This window comes from Halichoerus grypus, chromosome 13, assembly GCF_964656455.1.
Source record: "Halichoerus grypus chromosome 13, mHalGry1.hap1.1, whole genome shotgun sequence".
Classification (NCBI taxonomy): Eukaryota; Metazoa; Chordata; class Mammalia; order Carnivora; family Phocidae; genus Halichoerus; species Halichoerus grypus.
In genome coordinates this window covers 82375048-82396769 of record NC_135724.1, presented here as the reverse complement: position 1 = coordinate 82396769, position 21722 = coordinate 82375048, and the positions used below count along the sequence as shown (strand labels likewise).

General features: G+C 50.4%; 1 protein-coding gene across 1 annotated transcript; it reads right to left on the bottom strand.

The window, feature by feature from the left end:
- Positions 1-4995: 4995 nt before the first annotated feature.
- On the bottom strand, positions 4996-21519 carry HRK (harakiri, BCL2 interacting protein). The gene is made up of 2 exons (XM_036115875.2): positions 21066-21519; positions 4996-5474 (listed from the first exon to the last, which is right to left on the bottom strand). Exon 1 carries the CDS (start codon positions 21395-21397, stop codon positions 21122-21124), a length of 276 nt encoding a protein of 91 aa, XP_035971768.1. The 5' UTR covers positions 21398-21519; the 3' UTR covers positions 4996-5474; positions 21066-21121.
- Positions 21520-21722: the final 203 nt, after the last annotated feature.

The following is a 21722-nucleotide window of genomic DNA, read 5'->3' as shown; positions in this document are numbered from 1 at the left end:
GCAACCCCAGCAAAGAGCTTCTGTTTCCCCAAAGCTCCAGCAGGAGTCCTGAGGTAGACTCATTAGTTTGGCCCCAAACCAATCCCTTTAGCCTTTTGGACTTGAAGCCCTGCTGATCAGGCCTGCATCAGGTGTTGAACCCTGGCAGTGGGGACAGAGGTGGGCAGGAGGATAGGGTCAACGCCTCTAAGTCACATGGACTGAGAGTGGGGAAGGGGTGGGTCCCCAAGGCAAAAGAAAGCATCTATTATCTAGAAAAACCACCTGTCCTCAGCCCACCATTCTTAGGAAAAGACTACAACTTGATCGCTCAGAGCATCTTAGACCAGGTGAATGTAGGTGAAAGAGAGACCCATGTTCCCATAGTTGGAGACCTAGATCTGCACGGCCATTGGCTTATCTACATGGCGCCATGCGTAAGTGATGGTTCTGTGTACTGATTTTGAACTGTCAGGCAAGTTCCCTCAACCTCTTGGCCAACCCAAGGGTACTGTTCAGGCCAATCCTCCCCTTGGGGAGTTCTCAGAAATAAGACAGAGAAGGGAGTTGAGTGTGTAGCCTTCTGTCCCAGGGAAGGTTGGGGTGCACAGCCAGATCCTCCCATGATCTTTGGGGACCAACCTTTCAAAAGGAAATGAAAACACAAAGGCCTTTGGCTGGAAGCACACAACCAGTTTTTTAATAAAGTCATTACAAATATGTACAAAGCGTCTCCAAGGTATGAAATTCCTCTTACAAAAGAGCACAACAAACCAGCAAGGTTAGAACCCAGAACGGAATGTTCCCAAGCTTATTGCCTCTCTGGCTGAGCCAGAGGCCTCACTGAGGTTCCAAACACCCCCACAACCATCCCTGCCACATACACACATAGGCTCCTGGGCACTTATAGTGCAAAAGACTTAAGGGTTCAGGTCGGGGAGGGGACAGGAAAGAGGTGAGAAAAGCTTCCCATGTCCTAGGAAGTAAGTTGAACAGGCCCTGTTTACAAAGTAGATGCTTCTCCCAGGGACCTTATAGAAATTAAGGACATAAACAGCAGGGAACAATACATAAAATCCCCAACTAAACCATCCAGCCTGTCTTGGAGTGTCCCCAAATGCAACACTCCTTACAGTGGATCTAAGTCAGGCTCCCTTGCTCCCTGCTGGGCCCCAGGCTGTGCTTGCCCTGGAGCAGCTCAGGAGGGAATACAGTGTGGCAGGGCAGTTAGCTCATGAGTTTGGGGGGGGGGGGCGGTCACACAGACCTGAGTTCAAATCTTGGCTCGGCCACTTTATTCTGTGTGTGTAGCCTTAGGCTAAGTTGCAAAACTTCTGAGTCTCAGCTTCCTCAGCTGTAAAATGGGAATAATACCTACTGTCTTCCAGAATGGGTATGAGGAATAATGGAGGGGAAACGTGTAAAGCACTCAGCACAGGGCTGGTGAGCACGCTGTAGATGGTGGCTTTCGTTACCATGTGAAGCAGCAAGAACGAGTCTTTTCATGCTGGGAGTGAGTTGAGATCACAGGCTTTTGAATTGCCTTCATGACAGTGTGGTGCTCAGTAAATATAAATACTAGAGAACAATCTGCCATCAAGGCTTGGGGTCACAAGGATGACCTGACAAATCTGTTAAAGACCATGAACCAGACTAGAAAGGGACAATTAGCATCATCTGGTTCCAAGCAGGGCTGCCCCTCCATGCTCCATACGTAAGTTTCTTCCCAGATGGGATTCTACAACCTGGCACATTGTAGGTGCTCAATAAATAGGTATTGAATGAATAAATTAATATTTTTTTTAAAAACTTTTGGTTTAAGCTTTAAAATGACACTTTTGACATCAACATCCTCCATCACTATGGGACTAGGCCAGCATGTCTAGCCTGTCCCCCCTCAGCCCCCAAGCAGCATCTGACTCTCTGATTGGCTCAGGCTGACTTAAGGAAAGATTCAGAAAAGGAATTGGTATCAACATAGAAGAAAAAAACCTACATTCTGATCACTGCAGCTTCTGATACCAGGTGGACACTCAAAAAGTCCACAGTGGCAAACCAGTGTCCCCAAAAGATACTTGTGCAGGATCAGAGGTGGACTCCCCCAATTTCCCAACGAGGGGAAGTGATATTTTGTCACTGTCAAAAACATGGTAATAGTACGAGATCAACTACATAAATTGTGAAACCAAAGTCACATTGTTCTGTGAAAATATTGTTTAAATCACCATTTTTTTCATCAAAATAGAAAAGAATTTCTTAAATGAGACCACTGCAACAAGTGTGGAAAAGAAGTCTCCAGTAGCCCAAAGAAAGAGAGGAAAACAAAATGGGAACTGGGTTCTAGGAGATGCTCATGGCCAAGGACCATGGACAGCAGCCAGAGAGGGAAAGGGGCCTCCCCCCCCCCCCCCGCCAAACCTGTTACTCCAGCTACATCTGTGCCAGAAAGATTGTGAAATGGAACCCCAAATTTGAAATGGGGTAAAGAGATCTTACTTGCTTATGGGGGATGGGGCGAGAAGCTTCCAGAAGGGAATGGATCTAATTTGGAATGGGAATGCTGAAGTCCCAGGAGGCTCCAATCCCTGTGGCTCCTAGACCCCCACCCTTTGAGAGCAACCAGCACCATCAGGAAGGAGGCGCTTCTGTTTGCTCATCGCCTCATTATGCAGCAAGCTACCTAAACAATGATCTCAGAGGCCTCCCTCTGCTTTGCACGGACATGCACGTGTGCGCACGCGCGCGCGCGCACACACACACACACACACACACACACTGCTGTCTGCTGAAACCCGATATGAGGTCTTTTTTAAAATTTATTTCAAAGCCTCCCTCCCTCTCCCTCTCTTCACAGACGCTCTGCAGTGAAGCTAATCAAAATCAATGACTCCTTGGCAGCCGGAGAAAAGCGGGGGAGAGAGGGAGGGATGGTGCCAGCACTTTGCACACTGTGGAAATATTTAAAAAAAAAAAAAAAACCCACTATCTCATGCAATCCAAGTAATGCAGCCTCAGAGACAGTGGAGACAATATATACATATATATCATGCTTCAATTTCCTAATACAAATGTCCATCAAGAAGTCAAATCTCATATAAAAACAAGCATTAAAAACAACCCCTTGTCAAAAATCGGGGCAGTCGAGAAGTGCACTCAAATTAATGATGTGCAAGAAAAAGCCAGGATTAGATAAATACATGGATTCTATTAATACAAGAGAATATATACAAGGGACTTGGCTGTAAAGCTCCACCAGGAGGTCAAGGGTGCCCAGTTCTCAGCGGTGTGGCTTCATTGAAATCAAAATTGCCCCAAACGCCAACCTGGGCATTTGGAGTTTGGATCCTCCCTCGGAAATGTCAGAAGCTAGTAGGCAAGTCGGGGCTGAGAAAGGGATTCTCTGACCTTCCTCCTCTTCCCTGTGTCTAGATGGTCAGCCGGGTCCCACTGCAGTGTTGAAGGTGCAGCCTTAAGGCACCAAAGAGCTGTGATCACATACCATTATAGTAATGAAAACCCCCTCCCCAGAAAATGGGCTGAGCTGGAAAGACCCTAGTGTCTGGCTCGGAAAGTGACGATACAGAGGCAGGGACTGTGTTTCGTATCATTCTAATTAATTTGCCCTTCTCTAAGTTTGTGGCTTGGTGGGGATATCACCTGCTGCTCTCTGCAGACCCTGCCTACACACCCATCCCCTGCAAACATAACTGTGGGGAGGGCCCCCAGAATGAAAGGAAGCAAGTTCTCCATCAACAAGCTGTCTGGGGGTGGGGGTGGGGGGCTGCCCTCACCTTTGGCAGCTTTGGGTTACATTTGTCTTTAAAGGTCTATTTAGGAAAACATAAGGCATGGATAAAAGAAAGACAGCTCCCAGCTTGCAACAGAACTAAAAGGTCCTGCATTCTAAAGGACCTGGTAATTTTCAACAAAGCCTGTGGGGAATAATTCAGCCCCATGTCAACTTCAACAACGGCTGATCCCTCTGCTGGCTTCTTAGAACGGCAAGGGTGTCTGCTAATCAGCCCAGTGCACCCCCTGTCCATAGGGACTGGGTGGTGACCTGCAGATCCAGCCTTGCAGAATGACAGTCTGACCCTACAGCCTGGCGCCCCACCATCTCAGCTTTGCACACGGCACTGTGAGACCCAGCACAGAGGAATAATACCTGGGAGGGTTTTGGGGTTTTTTTGCATTTTTTTAAAAAATAAAAGCAAAAAATAATCATTGCTCCCTGAAGAGTCTTTGCAGCCAAGTCTCAGTCCAGCACACATCTTTTTTTTAGCCCTTCTAGAAACTTCTGAAAATAGTAGCTCATCCTGGGGCGGGGGCGGGGGGGGGGAGAATCAGACCCTCTGTCAGTCAGTGAGATGCTGGTGCATTTCATTTAAATGACTTGCTCCCTCCCCCAGTGCCTCTTGCTTATAAATCACCCTTGACCAGAATGTAGCCATTTCTTGGCTCTTTAATCCATAAAACCTAAGCCCTGAAATCCCCTTGGGGAGTGAGGGAGGCCGTGCACTGAACTCCCAGGATACTTTCGTGGGGGTAGAGGACAAGTCATATATGAGGTCAGCTTTCCACCTCAGTAACCAGCAAGCACTCAATACCCTCCCCCCTCCCTTCCCCCCTCCCAGACCCCAAGGTTTGTTCTGAAACACCTCTGGATTTTTCATCCCCACTGAGAAAGAGCAGAGACTCTCAAGTGGCACTTTTGCAACTTGTCCCTTTAAAAAAGAATTTGAAACAGCAAAATAGAAATCTCTCTTGTCCCCTGGCCTTGCAGTCTGGCAACAGAACGCCATGGCAGCACCAGCAAGAACACAGCACCAGCAAAATTTAAGTGAAGCACCAGAGACACCAGACTGGTAGGAAAAAAAAAAATCCCATTTGTCTTGATGTGACAGTGGGACTGGCTATCTACCTACACAGGTACAGAGAGACTAGGACTTATCAAGACTCTTAGAAATGGAGAAATCCCAGACTGCCCCTACAGAGCTGGCCCCTCATCCTCCTCGCTTTCTTTTTTTTTTTTTTTTTTCCTTCTATTTTGCCTTTTGCAATTTCACCGCTTACTCCACCAGCATCCCTCCCCAGGTGGTTGGTCGACTCTGGGGCTAATTCCCACCAGTCTTTGCAGATTTTCTAGGTACACAGTAGGCATCTCTCTTCCGGTGCCCCAGACACGGAAGTATCAAAGTTCACATGGGAAGGTGCAGAAAAGGGAGGGGACTGTGTCCTCGACAAGACATGCACTGAGTAGTAATATTCATATTTTCTTTTTTTATATATAGAGCTGTATGTAAATAGCATTGGGGTGTCTGTTTCTGCAGCTGGATATGCAAAGGGCTTCCCCAGTCCCTTTCCGCGTTGCTACTGTTGCTCCAGGCTCCTCTCCACTTCCTTCTCGAAGTGCCAACTGTGGCCTTTCAAGCTCCGGGCTCCCCCTCAGGAAAACAGGAACCAGCTTTCTCCAAGGACACAGGGTTTTCACCAACCTGCAGAAATAAAGATTGGTATTTCGGTCAGTAGGCACGTGCAGACAGCTGCTGGGGATGACGTCAGTGCCTTGAGCCTGTGCACAACCAGCCCCGAATGTCGAACGTCGGGAGGTGGAGGGGGATGGGAGAGAGCTGCTACATACAGAGCTCTGATTTGGAGGAAAGGGTCCCCAGAAGCTAGATTTAGTGCCCACCCCCACCCCCACCCCAGCCAAAGCCCTGTCCACACAGCAGCCTTCCCTAAACAAACACTGGTACGCACACACCCCCTTTTCTGTTTTCAGACGTAAGCATCTTCTGTGATTAAAAAAGAGAAGGTAGAACCACCCTGCCTCTTTGCTCCTCCAAATCAGTAACAGGACCTTCATCTATTCATTTCACAGATCCATAGTCAAGGCAGGCTTGTAAGACAGTCTCTGCTCTCATTCATTCATTCATTCGTTCACTGCCGAACATAACAAGAACCATGCTAGGTGTTACAAATCCAATGACATAGTTCTTGCCCTTTAAGGGGCTCAGAAGCCAACAGAAAGAGATGAGAAGAACTTGATATCAATGACATTGTCATGTGAAGAGCAGTCTGGATAAACACGAACTATGGGATCCCATGAGGGAAAGGGGGAGTCAGAGCTCTTGAGAGAAAGAGGCAGACTCCTGCAGAGGACTGAGGGATGCTAGGGAACTAGCCAGAATAAGATGAGGCATTCCGGGAAGGGCAGAAAAACCGGCACATACCCCCAAGAATCGGAAAACATATATTCAAACAGGGGTGGCTGAATGAGTCGGGTCAGTTGGGCGTCTGCCTTCAGCTCAGGTCATGATCTCGGGGTCCTGGGATTGAGCCCCACATAGGGCTCCCTGCTTAATGGGGAGCCTGCTTCTCCCTCTGCCACTGCCCTTCTCCCCGCTAGTGCTCTCTCTCTCTCTCAAATAAATAAAATCTTTCAAAAACATTATGTAAAAAAAAACATATTCAGGGTGCCTGGGTGGCTCAGTTGGTTGATCTTCTGCCTTCAGCTCAGGTCATGATCCTGGAGTCCTGGGATGGAGCCCCACATCGGGCTCCTTGCTCAGCGGGGAGTCTGCTTCTCCCTTTGCCCCTCCCCCTGTTCATGCTCTCTGTCTCTCTCAAATAAATAAATAAAATCTTTCAAAAAATTATTTAAAAAACATATATTCAGGGGCGCCTGGGTGGCTCAGTCAGTTAAACATCTGCCTTCGGCCCAGGTCATGATCTCAGGGTCCTGGGATCAAGTCCCACGTCAGGTCTCCCTCTCCCCACCTCCCACCCCCCCCCCCCCCCCGCTTGTGCTCTCTCTCTGGCTATCTCTCTCTCAAATAAATAAATAAAATCTTTTTAAAAAAAACCATATATTCATACAAAAACCTGTGCATCAGTGTTCAGAGCAGCATTATCCATAATAGCCAAACATCGGAAATGACCCCAATGTCATCGACTGGTAAATAAAACGGGGTATTGCCATATAATAGAGTATTACTCAGCCAGGAAAAGGAGGCTGACACACTATAATCAGGATGAGCTCTGAAGTCATTTTGCTAAATAAAAGAAGCCAGACACAAAAGATCACGGTATGTGAGTATGTCATGTGGAGGTGACATGCCCACAAGAGACAAGTCTTTAGAGACGGAAGTGGATTAGTGGTTGTCCACAGCTGGGGGCAGGGAGGAGTTAGGGAGTCACCGCTAATGGGCATAGGGCTTCTGTGGGGGAAATGAAAACGCTCTAAAATCAATTGTGGGGATGGCTGGCACAACTCTGGAAATATAACAAAAAACCATTGAGTTGTGCACTTCAAAAGGATGGGTTTTCTGGCAGGTGAATCATGTCAGAAGGAGGAGGAAGAGGGAGCAGAGGAAGGGGATGGGGGAGTGGCAGGGAGGAAGGGAAGAAACAGGACAAGAGCAAGAACAGAGCAATGAAATACCCCAACCAGGTCAAGGAGCTTGATGAGGCTCCAGCAAAGCCTGGGCGATGGGGCCGGGGAGGGATGAGGCTGGAGAGTTAGCAGGGGCTGGAAGTTCGAAGAGCACAGCATGTTAGTCCAAAGCAGGCGGTGGGTGATGTGCCATGTGAGCGGTACAAATCAAGTGGTGTAGGGCACAAAGTGGGAGAGAGATCACTTTCTGAGTTGGCAAGAATCTGGGATATTGTGCAGTATGAACTGCACCAATAGGTTTTCCTGCTGGGTCCAGTCCACCGAAGGTGCTGATGGGATACGAGACCAGGGTCTGTATTCCCCCGACTCCCATCCTGCGGGGCCACAGACTGGCCACAGCGCCTGCTGGGCTCGACTCTCTGGTTGCCCTCCAGGCCCCCCTCCAGGCTCGGGTTCCTCCCCCATCACCTCAACCCTTCAGGCCGGGGTGGACTGGCTCTCCTCTGTGGCCAGCCCAGTGGTACTGTGTTATTCCTCCTTGGTTTCCTAAACCCTGTCCACATTCTGTCACTGAACCTTCACTAAGTTCTTTTCTGGTTACTTAGCTTGGGGGTCCTCTCTGCCTCTTACTTGCACCCTTAATCAATACATATGATGCACGAATGAAGTGAGTCCTAATCCCATGGACCCCACAATCTACATTAGCTGACACTCGCCAGGATCCGTATCAGTGACCTCAGTCCTTTTGCTCTGACCTGCTCGGTAGAGGCAAAAGATCTCTGTCACCACCTAAGCCCCCATTCCCCTTCTGTCCTGTGAGAGCAGAGCACAGCATGACTTCTGCATAATTGTGTTGCCGCCCTGTGTTTTCACGGGATACTGAATCAGTCCTCCACCAACTCAGTTGATAAACACACTCCGTTTCGTTTACAAAAATCAGCTTTTGTAACCCCTAAAAAACTCACTTTGTTGGCTCCTAGTCACACTGATGTTTGAAAAGTCAGTGGAACCCTGCAGCACTAGCCTGAGATGATTATGCTGCCGTCAGCATGCACAAAAAAGGAAGGATGGAGAGAGAGAAAGAAGCCACATCTATGTGCTACTGAGCATGTGGACTTTGTGCTCAGCATTGTTCTGTGTGCTATTGATAAGGCCCCGGTGCCTGCCCTCGATGTGCCTCCAGCCTCCCTCGGGGAGATGTGACGTGCCAGAGGCCGGAACTGCGGAAGACCATTGACCACAGGCGTATGGACAGGCCAGAAGTCAAGATGTGGCCGTGCTCACTAGGAAAGCTTCAGAGAAGAACCAAGATTTGAACTGGGCCTTTAAGAGATGCATTCATATTTTTTTCCATAACTGGAAGAAGCAAGGATCATTTAAGTGGGGCAAGGGCCAGAGCAAAGCACAAGGGCAGTGACACATACAGCTCAATCAGGGGACCGTGATGCATCCTAAAGTTATGCGGAGTGAGGCTGCGTAGATACGTCAGTTGATTGTTGGCGATGAAGGGAAGATGACGATGGTATCAGGAGAGGTAAGAGAACTCTATTTTAACGGCACGGATCAGCTCCATCCATGGGAGGAATGGCATGTTCTTGCAAAACTAGGCAGGACCAGCAAAGGATTTTCACTTTTCCTACTTGCAAATCATTAAGCACATAACGAGTCTTTCTAAGGGCTTCCCAGCGCAGCTACATGGACAAGTGCCCTTGCCTGTTTATGTCTTGGTTGCAGGGTGGTGTCCCTAGTGACAGATGGACATCAGAAGCTCGCCTCTGCGTGGCCAATGGAGGCCATGTGACCACAGCCCACAGTCGGAGAGGGCGCCTGCGCATACGTTTCTGGGGATCTTAAATGGGACACGATAGGCTAGCGAGCTTGCCCATAGAAGTAGTCACCTAAATATGCTCAAGTGTGTTCCCTCCAGCTTTATTTGTAATAGCAGCAGTTTGGAAACATCCCGTATGTCCATCAGTAGGAGACTGGATTAACAAATTAAGCTACCTGTGTATTAGAAAGAGGTAGATCTAAGTGTGCTATGATTCTTTTTTTTTTTAAGATGTTATTTATTTCCCTATCTATTTATTTGAAAAAGAGAGAGAGTGAAAGAGTGAGGGAGGGAGAGAGAATCTGAAGCAGACTCCACACTGAGCGCAGAGCCTGATGAGGGGTTCGATCCCACAACCCCGAGATCGTGACCTGAGCCAAAACCAAGAGTCGGACGCTTAACCGACTGAGCCACCCATGCGCCCCTAAGTGTGCTATGATTCTTAATTGAAAAGAGCAAATGGCCAAATAGCATGATCCCAGATCTTTTTTCCTTTAATGAATATGTATATATGTATGTGTGTGTGTGTGTGTCTATACACACACAGATATCTATATATCTTTATATATCCATATAAAGAGGTGTTCAGATATGCAAAATAGTGTAATGGTTAAGAGCACAGGGGCACCTGGGTGGCTCATTCGGTTAAGCCTCTGACTCTTGATTTCAGCTCAGGTCGTGATCTCAGGGTCGTGAGATGGACCCCGTGTTGGGCTCCACGCTGAGTGTGGAGCCTGCTTAAGATTCTCCCTCTCCCTCTGCTCACCCCCTGCTTGCTCATGCTGTCTCTCTCAAAAAAATTAAAATAAATAAACAAATAAATAAATACAACTACAGTTAACTCTTGCACAACGTAGAGGTTAGAAGCTCTGACGCCCCATGCAATCGAAGATCCCCCCGTATAAATTTTGACTCTCCCAAAACTTAACTATGAATAGCCTACTGTTGACGGGAAGCCTTGCTCATAACATAAACAGTCAAATTAACACATATTTTATATGTTATATGTATTATGTACTGTATTCTTACAATAAAGTAAGCTAGAGAAAAGATAATGTAATTAAGAAAATCGCACGGAAGAGAAAATACATTGACAGTACTGTACTGTATTTATTTCTTTTTAAATCTGCATATAGGTGGACCCGTGCAGCTCAAACCCATGTTGTTCAAGGGTCAGCTGTATTTTTAAAAAACAAAATCCACCACCCGCTCTGAGCCACTGTCCTGCCCCTGGGATGTTTTTCCTCAAACTTGGCTCATAAAAAAACTCTCTCAAATGCTGACTCACAACCAAAGCTCACAGCTGAAGAGATTCGTGAAACTTTGCCTTTTAAGAAAAATGTCCCTATTTCCACTTTGCACCCACAGTGTGGTGGGGGCAGGCGGACAGAGGGGAGAACATGGAACCTCAGGGTCCTGCCTCCCTGGGCCACCGTGTTATCACCCTGTTGTGGGCGCAAAGGTAGGAAGCTGTGAATGGCAAGCCCCACTGCAGCAGTAGATTGAGCCAGAGGTTCACTCGCTTCTTCCTGTATCTGAGATGAGGACTCTTGGGTCCCCTAAGAGGTCTCAATATTTAATTTTTAAAAATACCTTTTTTGCTCTTGCTATTTGCGCAAGTGTTAAGTTACAAATTCAAACAGCAGAGAAGGATATAGAAATAAAAAGAAAGCCCCCTTCACTCCAGCTCTAAGCCTCCCATTTACAGACACCGTGTCTCTCGCCCTCATCCTTATGTCCCCAGAGCCCATCACAATGCCCTGCATAGGTAGGTGCTCGTTTCAGTCTGCTGGGTGACAGTGGATATGTGAACAAGTGAATAATGGTGGCAACTTCCCCACTCTCCATCTTTGGTTTTAGGGTGCTGATTTTGACTGTGGAGTTCAGATGGGACCAGCAGTCAGTCCTAGCACCTAAGAACTATGGGGACGAAGGTCTCCATGCAGAATCCTCCTAGAGGGAACACTGCTCTGGTCTGTGTCTTCAATCTCCATCCTTATAGTTCATGCTGCCCACCTAGGAAGGTGGGTGCTAAGAAGAAGGTAGGTAAGGGGATCAAAAAAGCAGAAGGCTGGGGCACCTGGGTGGGTCAGTTCGTTGGGCATCTGACTGTTGGTTTCAGCTCAGGTCATGAGCTCAGGGTCATGGGATTGAGCCCCGTGTCGCCTGTGCTCTTGCTCTCTCTCAAATAAATAAATCTTCTTAAAGATTTTTTAAAATTTATTCATTTGAGAGAGAGATAGTGAGCAAGAGCATGAGCAGGGGGGAGGAACAGAGGGAGAGGGAGAAGCAGACTCCCCGCTGAGCAGGGAGCCCAATGTGGGGCTAGATCCCAGGACCCTGAGATCATGACCTGAGTTGAAGGCAGACACTTAACTGACTGAGCCACCCAGAAGCCCCAATAAATAAATCTTTAAAAAGAAAAGAAAAAGCAGAAGGCTGGATCTGAGGCATGTGAGAGAGGAAGAGGCCATTTGGCAGCTACTGGAAGGGATGGTGACCCCCTGTGCCCAGTACCCAGCTATTGGTGAATAGTTATCAGTGCCTCAGTGAGTGGTTATTGATTATGGAAAGTCTGTGAGGAGAGAACAGAGAACTAAGAGCTTCTGGCCACTATGAAATTATAGCAGGTGGACCTTGCATGCACACTAACTGGACTTCCGGAAGGGTAGCGCTGAGGGTTGGGAGACAGCAAGGCAGCAGAGAACTGACACCAAATCAAATGGGCAGACTCTTTCTAAAGTAGTCTTGGCGGGTGTACCCCATGTTATAACATGCGCATTCTTTGACCCAATAATTTCACTGCTAGGAACTTCTTTTCTTCTTTGCAAAGTTGTCCAAACCAGATTACACCTCGTTCGTACTATCAGCAAATTAGAAATAGCATAAATGTCCCTGGAGAGGTGACCAAATAAGTGAATCACAGTTCATCCAACAATGGAACACCATACAGCCATTAAAAAGGATGATGAAACCTTTCTTTGTTGACATGGGAAGAGATCAGCAATCTATTTTTAGTGGAGAAAAAGCAGATTACAGAACAACATGAACAGATGATCTCACTTATTTAAAATAGGGTATGTGTGTGGGTGTGTGTATGAATCAAGGGATGTCTGACAAAGTGGTCCCCTAAAGCAGGGGTTGCAAATTTAAATGTATGCATGGACCCAGTGAAGTGTGCTCAGAAGAGGTCACGGTAAGCAGAGACTCTGTGTCCCATCTAAAGGGCCTTCTGATCCTCATCCAAGCCTTTGCTACCACACAGGAATACAGACTCCATCTCGTCAGATCTTTCCATGTGTTCAAGAAAAACTGGAAATACAAGCTTCTACAAGAAAGTGCCTGATTTTTCAGTGCTGGGGGGAAAGCCATGGGAGTCGAACAAAACCCAACTGCAGGCCAGGTTCAGCCGGGAGACCACCAGGTTGGAACCCTTGCCCAGACACCGAGGCACCTTTAGACAGAGTCAGATGGCATTGAAGGCCACCTCATCTAAACCCTCAGCAGCTATCTCTGTGCCTCAGTTTCCCTGTCTGGAAAGTGAGGGAGTTGGGTTAGGTGGTCTCTAAAGTCCTATCAAGCTCTGGCTATATTTTTAGAATGCTGACCTTTTGGGTCATAGATCATTTGAGGATTGGATCAAAGCCTTGGTTTCTCTCTCAAGTAGGGAGAAACTTAGGAGTATGAAATCAACCAATTTTATGTGTAATTTTTGGGGTTCCCAAATTCCTTGAGGCCTCCCCCAAATTCATTCATTTATCTATTCATTCATTCATTCATTCATTCAGTAGTTACTGGATGCCCGCTCTGCACTAGTCACCATGCCTGGGCTGGGATATAGTGATGGGCAAAATAGACATGATTGGCACCCTCATGGGACCTGGAGGCCAGTGTTGCCCAGGTTGGGAAGTCCTGTCCTGGAGATTCTCCCAGCCCTGGTACAGTGGCTTAAGTAGGCTGCTGGTGAGCCACAGAGTGGGGGACACAAAACTCAGAACTGCTTTAAACAAAAGGCTCTAAAAAGTCCCCTAGGAGTTCCCACCATATTACGATTACAGGTCCACAGACTGAATTTTATCCCAAATAAGAATATCACATATCCCACACTCCCAATTATCATTTTCTACCATTTTCTGAATATCAGTTAAGTACCCCATACTGCCCAGAAGGTAAAGGGACAATTGGTAGATGGCAGATCTGGACCTGACCCAAAAAGCAGCTTGACTCCAGAGCTCATGTCACTTTCCACCAAGCTGTCCTGCCTCCGCATAAATCTGGGTGACTACAATAAACAGTTACCAATGGTGAAATTTTCAGAATCAAGACTTAGGCCCCATGGTGTGCCACCTAAAACATTTTAAATCTGGGCTCTCTTTGAAAGTGGTACCTCTTCTTAAATCCATCCCATTGCCCGTGACACATTCCCACTCTCTGAAGACCTCCCCCCACCAAAAGCTAAGTTTCCCCATCATCGGTATGTTAGCGTCCTTCAGGATTTATTATGTACCATGTGCTAGATCGAAGAATATCAGATGTACATGGTACCTGACTGTGCCATGGTGATAGGCAGAGCCAGGCAGGCAGGGAAGCTTCTCCAAACCCTTAGTAACATTGCTCTGACCTGGAGCTCTTCCTCGACATTGGGATGGGCATGCAAGGAGTCCTCTGCATTCTCAGGCACTCCAGCAATAGCTAGAGGTGTGTTCCACGAAGAACATTCCACAGAAAAGGCCACAGATTTAGCTGAGGATGATAACAGCCAACTCAAGAAGCCAGGGACATGACTGAGACATGGGAATGAATGGCAATGTTGTCTAGAAAGCCCTTCTGAACCTTTACAAGATTTTATACCCTTTAGACAACTGTTACAATGAAAGAATGTTTACATATGCTTTGATAGCAAAGTTCTACTTGGAGGCATTTTTCAGAAAATCATCCATGGGGGCGCCTGGGTGGCTCAGTCAGTTAAGCATCTGCCTTCAGCTCAGGTCATGATCCCAGGGTACTGCGATTGAACCCCGTATCTGGCTCCCTGCTCAGCGGGAAGCCTGCTTCTCCGTCTGCCCCCCCACACTTGTGCCTCCCCCAATAAATAAATAAAATCTTTAAAAAAAACCCAGAAAATTATCCATGATGTGCCCAAAGAGTTAGACGCAAGGATGCTCATCATCATGATGGAAACAATCTAAATGTCCAACAATAGTGGATTGGGAAGGTAAATGGTGGAACAGTCAAATAATGACATAGCAAATGTGTCATAGATATGCTCTACGATAGAATAAGTGTGTCGCAGGAAATATTACAAGGCGTGGAGAAATGTCTTTCCAAAATTGGAGAAGTCAGGTTACAGAGAATAAATATCTAGAGCTAGTGATTCCATTTGTTAAAGTCCCCATCAGTGCATTTTTGAAAATGGAAAGAAGCCTATCGAAATGTTAACAGTGAGTAGTAAGATAAAAACAATCGACAAAAATTGTCTTTTATTCAGCATTTTCCAAATGTTTAATAAGGAACTTGTAATATTTTTTGCAACCAAGAAAAAGCTATTTTTAAAAGGGGGTGTTACATAAAGTTTCCCAAAGCAATTTTTTTTTTTTAAAGATTTTATTTACTTATTTGACAGAGAGAGACATAGTGAGAGCAGAAACACAAGCAGGGGGAGTAGGAGAGGGAGAAGCAGGCTTCCCGCGGAGCAGGGAGCCCGATGTGGGACTTGATCCCAGGACCCTGGGATCATGACCTGAGCCGAAGGCAGACGCTTAACGACTGAGCCACCCAGGCGCCCCCAAAGCAATTTAATTCCATCTTGCCCGAGTCTGTGGTCTTCGGAGCAAAGGTCCAATGATGGCAACACTTTGTGGGGGCAGCCAATTTTCTCTCCACGGGAGGGTAAAGGAGATTTCTCCTTCCCTGGGCATCCAGCAGGAATAAAAGGATGCATCTCACTGACATGGGTTAAAACAGAGATCCCCCACCCAATAGCAGGGCAGGCTAAGAGACAGGGAGATCAGGCTAAGTTGAATGGTGACATTTCTTACGTGATGGAAATCCAGCCAGTATCCACAACATTCGGAGGGTACTGAGGGCTGGGCATCTGTGAACTGGTACAGGAATCAGGATCTGGCAGACCCTGGCAGGAGGTGAACTCGTTCATTTCCACTGAGAGGCTGGGGTGAGAGTAAGAGCCAGGCTCTCTGGCTCCTGAAGTCTAGGAGCCTCTGAGCCAGGAGCTGGGACTTGTTCATCCCTATATTCCTGCATCCCAGCACCTGGCTTGTAGCCGGTGCTCAATGCATCATGCAAGTGCATGGCAATGGAACAGAGTCCTCTTCACTGTGTCACATCTAATTCTCCCCCTCCCCCTTGCAAAGCACCTGCTCATGCACTATCTGCGCTTGTGAATCTCATTACTGATGAAAGCCTCTCTGAGCTTGGTTTTCTCACCCCCTTCTTCCTATTGAACTTGGAACCAAACTCGGCCTCCCTGCCACGGCCTCATCTAGCCACTCCCTACCTCTCAGACTTCTTCCTTCCCAAGTTCATGTGGCTTTAGCCACACTCCTCGGGTTTCTTTCTTCCTCAGACACACCGAGCAAAGTCTCACCTCCCAGCCCACTGGACTTGCTATCATCTCGCCCAGAACACCTTCCTTGCAGGCCTTCTTCATGTGGCCTGCTCCTTCTCGTCATTCAAGTCACCGGCCCCCTGGCTCCTCCTGAAATTGGGCATCCCTAACCACTACAGGTGAGGAGTCCCCTGGGCTCTCTATTACATTACCTTCCTGTAATACCTTCTGAGTCCAAGGCACTTCCTGAAATTATCTCTGTGTTAGATTGTGTGATCCCAAAATGGCCACGTTATCTCCCGTCCCACGTGCTGTTCTAGAACCTTGCCACTGCCCCAGGGGGCAGTGTCTAATTCCACTCCCCTCAAATATGCGCCGGCTTGTGACTTACTTCTAACCTAACTGACTTTTGAAGCCAGGTCAGAAGAGCAAAATTGCTCTTGGGGCTCTGAGTCACCAGGTCAAAGTCTGACCACCATGAGGCTGCCATGCTGGGGAAAAGCCTAGGCCACAGAGGAGGTGAAATGTAGATCCCCCACTACCTCCTCCCCATGCCCGCCGTGATTCCAGCCCCCACCCAGCCTGGAGCAGAGACAGGTCGCCCCTGCTATGCCATATCCGAATCCCTAACCCACAGAACGTGTAAGCATAATCAGACAAGCTTTGGAGTAACTAGTCACAGAGCAATAGTAACCAGAACAATCTGTACTAACTTATCATCAGTCTTTTCCCACTAAAATGTCCACGAGGGCAGGGCCTTCTATGTCATGGTCCTTCCTGTGACTACAGTGCCCTTCATCCAGTGGGTACTCAGTAATGAATAGCTGAATAAGTGAAAGAAGCTGAATTTGGGAATACCCATCTTGTATAGTTGCTGACTGATGCATTTATTCATTACATAGTTACTGCACACCTACTGTGTGACAAGCAAGTCACATGCGGCGGGGCATCCCATTGTTCCCATGAAATCCTATCACACATAACACTGGTGATGACCAGAGGGGAAACGGAAGCCCCCACTTCCCCCCTCCCGTCCCCCCAGTATAGGTCTGAAAAGCCACCTGTCAAAAGCCAGAGGTTGCCAAATCCACCCAGCCCACATCTGGGGGTGTATTTAATTATCCCTGGGTGCAGCTGTTTTTACATTGACAGCTCAGTCACTTGTGCCCTGGCCTCTCACTAGGCAAGCGGGTGACTCCAGACAGGGACCATGTGGTGGGCAGGCTGCCAAAGTCCTGCACATCTGGCCCCTTCCCGGGGGGTACCTCCCCAGCAGCTGTCTCCTTCCTTTTGGATTGCTCCCTCCCCGGGTTGAGGCTTTCAGGCTCTAGAAGTAATCCTGGCAGGGGTGCAGTAGGCTGGGTGGGAGGCTGGAGGGATGCGCCTCCAGGTTTAACCACTGAGTCCCCAAAGTACCTGCCAAGAACCAGTTAGCATGTCTGGCTGGCAGGCCAGGCCGTCATTAATTCATTAAAGCAGGTTGCTGCTGGCCCGTTGTCTTCCTTGTTGCTGACCAGGTCGCTTCCTGGGCCTGCAGAGTTCTCCTCCTCCCCTTCTTCTTAGCCCCAAGGCAAGATTCTGCCCACCAGTGGCCCCTTTTCCCAGCCAGATTCCCTGGCTGTGTTCTCTCTCCCTCCCTGCCCCCTCCCAAGGCACAGTTCTCCCTCCCTCCCAACCCCTGCCAGCCAGTGCTCACCAGAAAGCATCTTCGGTTCCCTCTCTCCCTCTCTCCCTCTCTCCGGTTCCCTGGTTCCCTCTCTCTGGTTCCCTCTCTCCCCCTCCTGCATTTTTGCTGCCCAGCGATTGTTTAAACCACACCCATCTTCCTCTTGGCCTCCTCAGCCTCCAAGGAGCCTCCCCTGAGGCTCTTGCAGAAAGGGAATCTCTCTAGTGCAGGAATTCACAGCTCATCGCCCCCTCTGCTTGCTGTCCCGTGTCTTCTCCTCCCCTGCACCCCCAAATCATGGGGGGGGGGCTGTGTGCTCAAAGACAGAAACTCCATTCCCATTTCTGATGTTGCCACCAGTCCTCTGGGACTCAAGTGAACCCTCTCTGCCTCAGTTTCCTCTTTGAAATAATAAGAATGGCATTACCCATTAAGTAGCAGCCTCTGATGAGTGAGCTAAGTGCCAGGCACTGCACTGGGCACTTTAAATGGATGCTCTCCTATCAGCCTTCCGACAATCCTAGAAGAGGTACAGCTCCAGTTTAGGCTCAGAAAGGTTATGGTTCTTACCCACGGTCACACTGCCCACAAGTTACTGGGTTGGAACTTAAATCCAGTCCCATCTGATTCCTAAACCCATGCTCTTTACCACTGTACTACCCTGGCCAGGCTTGCCCTGATTCCCCAAGAGGGCATGTAGGGATGGTGGGGAACTGCCCCCTAACAATGGCAGAATGTTGTCTGCTTTGGGAAAGGAAGCTATAAAATGCACAATCATAAGCATAATAGCTCACATTTATATCTACTTCTTATGCATCTGGCACTGTTCTAGAACTCTCTGGATGTGAATTCATTTCACCCTCTTGACAACACCTTTGTCTTGAAGTACTATTATTGTCCCCATTTTAAATATGGGGAAAACTGAGTCGTGTGTGTGTGTGTGTGTGTGTGTGTGTGTGTGTGTGTGTGTGTTTATTTAATGATGACTTCTGAGAGAAGCATTGCTGGCTCACAGGGGAGGCTGAAAAGAAGTTCACCCTTGACGCCTAAGAGAATTGCCTGCCCTATAGGGCTGACCCAGGCCTCCCCGAAATACTTAAGGTATCCTACGAGCATTCCCACTTCTCCTCTAGGGTAGCAAAAGTGGAGAGGACCACACACGGAACTCAACAAACTGTCTTTCTCCAGTGGATTTTCTTTCACTTCTCCCTAACTTACCGGAGAGGCGGAGGAAAAGATGGGTTTCCCCCAATTAAGTCAAACGCACACGCAAGGCAGAGGGGCAGGCACTGGGATAGTTTCTGGGATAGGCACGGAGGCTGGGAGCCCAAGGCCGGCGAACCCCCGGACGGGAGCGCAGGAATCAGGTGGTACACAATTCCACCGGTGTCCCCATGGGAGTGAGGCGCGGCGCTGCAGGAAAGCCGAGCCGGGCATTCCGGGGTTAGGGCACCCGAGGAGGGAGAACTCTGGAGGGTGTGGCTGCAGGGGACGCCAGGCGGGACTCGCCAGGAGGAAGCAGAACCCAGGGGTGGCCTGGAGTTGAGAAGCAGCCAGGAGCTCTGGGGCAGAAGCGAAGTGAGGAGGGGGTCATAAACCCTACGCCGAAGCCACACCAGCGAAACTGCTGCGGGACCCCTCCCCTGCCGCGTGGGATCCCCATCTCCCCGCTCCTCCCCCCGCCCGCGCGCGGAGGGGCGCCCTCGGTCCTCCTCGCTAGCCCTAGCTGAGGTCTCCCGCTCCCTCCCGGGCGGCAGCCTCCTCCCCGCCGCCCCGGAGCACCCCCCAGCCCTGACGAGCGCCCGGTCTGTGCGCCCCCACCCCGGGGCGGGCGCCCAGCATCCCGCACCGCCCGGTCCTGGGAAGAGAGCGCTCTCCCAGCCTCGCCTGGACCCCAAGACGGCAGAAAGCCGTGTTCTGGCCCTCCTACTGGGTTCCTCTAGCGTGCGTCCTGCTTCTAATTCACATTGCCAATGTCTTTTGCAACTTGTTCTCCAAGCAGTTTCTCTTATTCTCCAGCTCCCCCATCTTCCTTTCCTGGTCTCGCCGCCCGCTTTTTCTTTCCCTCTCCTTCCACTTTCTTTCCCCCTTTCCCTAAATTCCAGGTTTGGGCTTCGCGTCTCTCGCTCGCTTTTTCTGCCCACCCCTCCCTCCGCCCAGTCCAAAATGTTGTTCCTGCCCCTGGGATTCGGCAGCCCCAGCCCGGCCCCTTCCGGCCGAGGACAGCCCCTCTCCACCCAGGGGGAGTAGCGGATGGGACCTCCGGGAGCCGGGCAGAGAGCGCCCCGAAGCACGCACCTCTCTTCGCCAGCGCCCGGGCTGCGCCGGCCCACGCGACATCTGTCGCCCGCGCTCCCGGCTCACACCCTGCGCACCCCCGCAGCTCCCCCGGCGCTGCCACCCCCCACGCTCCGGCTGCCGCCTCTCCCCGCGGGCGCCGCGCCAGCTTCTCAGGGTGTCGGCGCACGGCAGGGCTCGGCCGGGGCCGAGCGCTCGGCATCTGCGGGTCGTGGCATCCCGGGGCCGCTGGCTTTCTCACCTTCGACCTTCACCTTCCAGCCCTAGATCCACCTGTGGTGGGCTCAGGCTGATTTTCTCTCCTTCCCCATTCTCTGCAGCTCTGCTCTGTTCCAGATCTGAGAAGACAATCCCTTAACACGTTTGCTCCCCTAGGCGCACAGCTGGTGCTCAATAATTCCCCAACCCCAAGGGCCTAGTGCACAGAAGATGCTCAGTACCTTTCTCCCACTGGTACCAAACGCAGTGGGCGCTCAATACTCACTCCCCACGCCCACCAGCACGCAGGGCCTGGCATACCGCAAGCTTTCAAACATTCCCTCCCTAAACATTTACGGCCTAGCGCCCAGAAGGAGCTCAATAAATGCTCTTTTATGAAGACTTCCCCTTGGGGTTTCCCTAACAGCCTCCGATCCCAGCCTACTTTGGGGGCACCTCCTTCTCCATCTCAGCTCCAACTTTCTGGTGAAGAGGAGGCCAAGCTCCTTAAACGGGACACCTCGTTGCCGAAAGAGCGAGGAAGTTGGCAAAGCGGAGGAAAAGTGCAAAGTGCGCGGGGCCGTAGGGGGAAAGACAGCTCCACCGGAAACCTGGAGGCGCTCCGGGAGAACGGGGAACAGAAACGAGGGAAGTGCCACTTAGGGAGAAGAGGGTTCGGAAACTGGCGACTTAGGACGGCAGCCGGCTTGGAAGAGGACGGGGGACTTGCCTTGAACCCGAGATAGATTATAATTCTTCGGCGTGGCCGTGAAACTACGTCCTCATTGCAAACACACTTTTTACTTGCACTGCTTGTAAACTGTGTTTACTTGAGGCGCTGGTGGGGATTGAGGAGACTAAAGTCCCCCCCGTGCCCCCCCCCCCTCCGCCCAAAGCCATCCCACTGGAGAGAGTGGTAAGATGCCCCAAGAAGAGGACAGGAACAGCGGACCTGACACTTGGAAGGAGAGATGGCAACTGGAGGGGAGGAGGCTGGCGATCCTGGCGAGAGAAGGGAGCAGAGAAAGAAAGAGATGGGAAGGGAAGAAAGCAAACTTGTCGGTCGCTCGGGCGCTCCCAGCCTGCCCGGCGTGACCAGTCCCCAGCCACCGCGCCCTGGCGCTCGCGCGCGTACCTGTTGCTCTCTCCGGCTGGGTCTCGGCTCCGGCCCCACCAAGAAGCCCCGCGTTCCTACAAGTTCCGCCTGCCGAGCAGCCAGGCCGCCAGCGCCGCCACCTGCGCGGCCGCGCACAGCCAGGGCCAGTAGGTGGGGAGCGCGCCGGCCGCCGGCGCCCTCCGGCTCCGCGCGCGGCGCCGCCACATGGTGCGCTGGTGCAGCTCGTCGCCGAGCGCCTTGAGCCGAGCGGCCGTGAGCTGCGCGGCGGACGAGCGCAGACCCAGGCGGCCCGCGCTGCAGGCGCACACGGCCGGGGGGCCGCGGCCGCGGTGCAGGGGGCACGGGCACATGACCGCTCGCCTCGCTCCCTCCCCGCGCTCGGGCCGCCCCTCGCCTCCGCTCCCTCCGGCCTCTGCGCCTGCCTCCGCCGCGCTCCAGCCGCCGGGGGCCTCCCCTGGACACCAAGTTTCTCCTTGTGTTGTGCGTTTGTTGTGCTGACGGCGCTATTATTAATTAAAGTGTCACATGGTGGAGGGGGGCGGGGAGGGCGCGGGGAGGGGGGTTACATCATCCGGCCCCCGGGGGGGGGGGCTGCAGGCAGAAGAAACCGAGAGGTAACTTTTAACCCTAGCGCCGCCGGCAGCGAGAGGGCGCGCGTTTGGGAGAGGAGGAGCG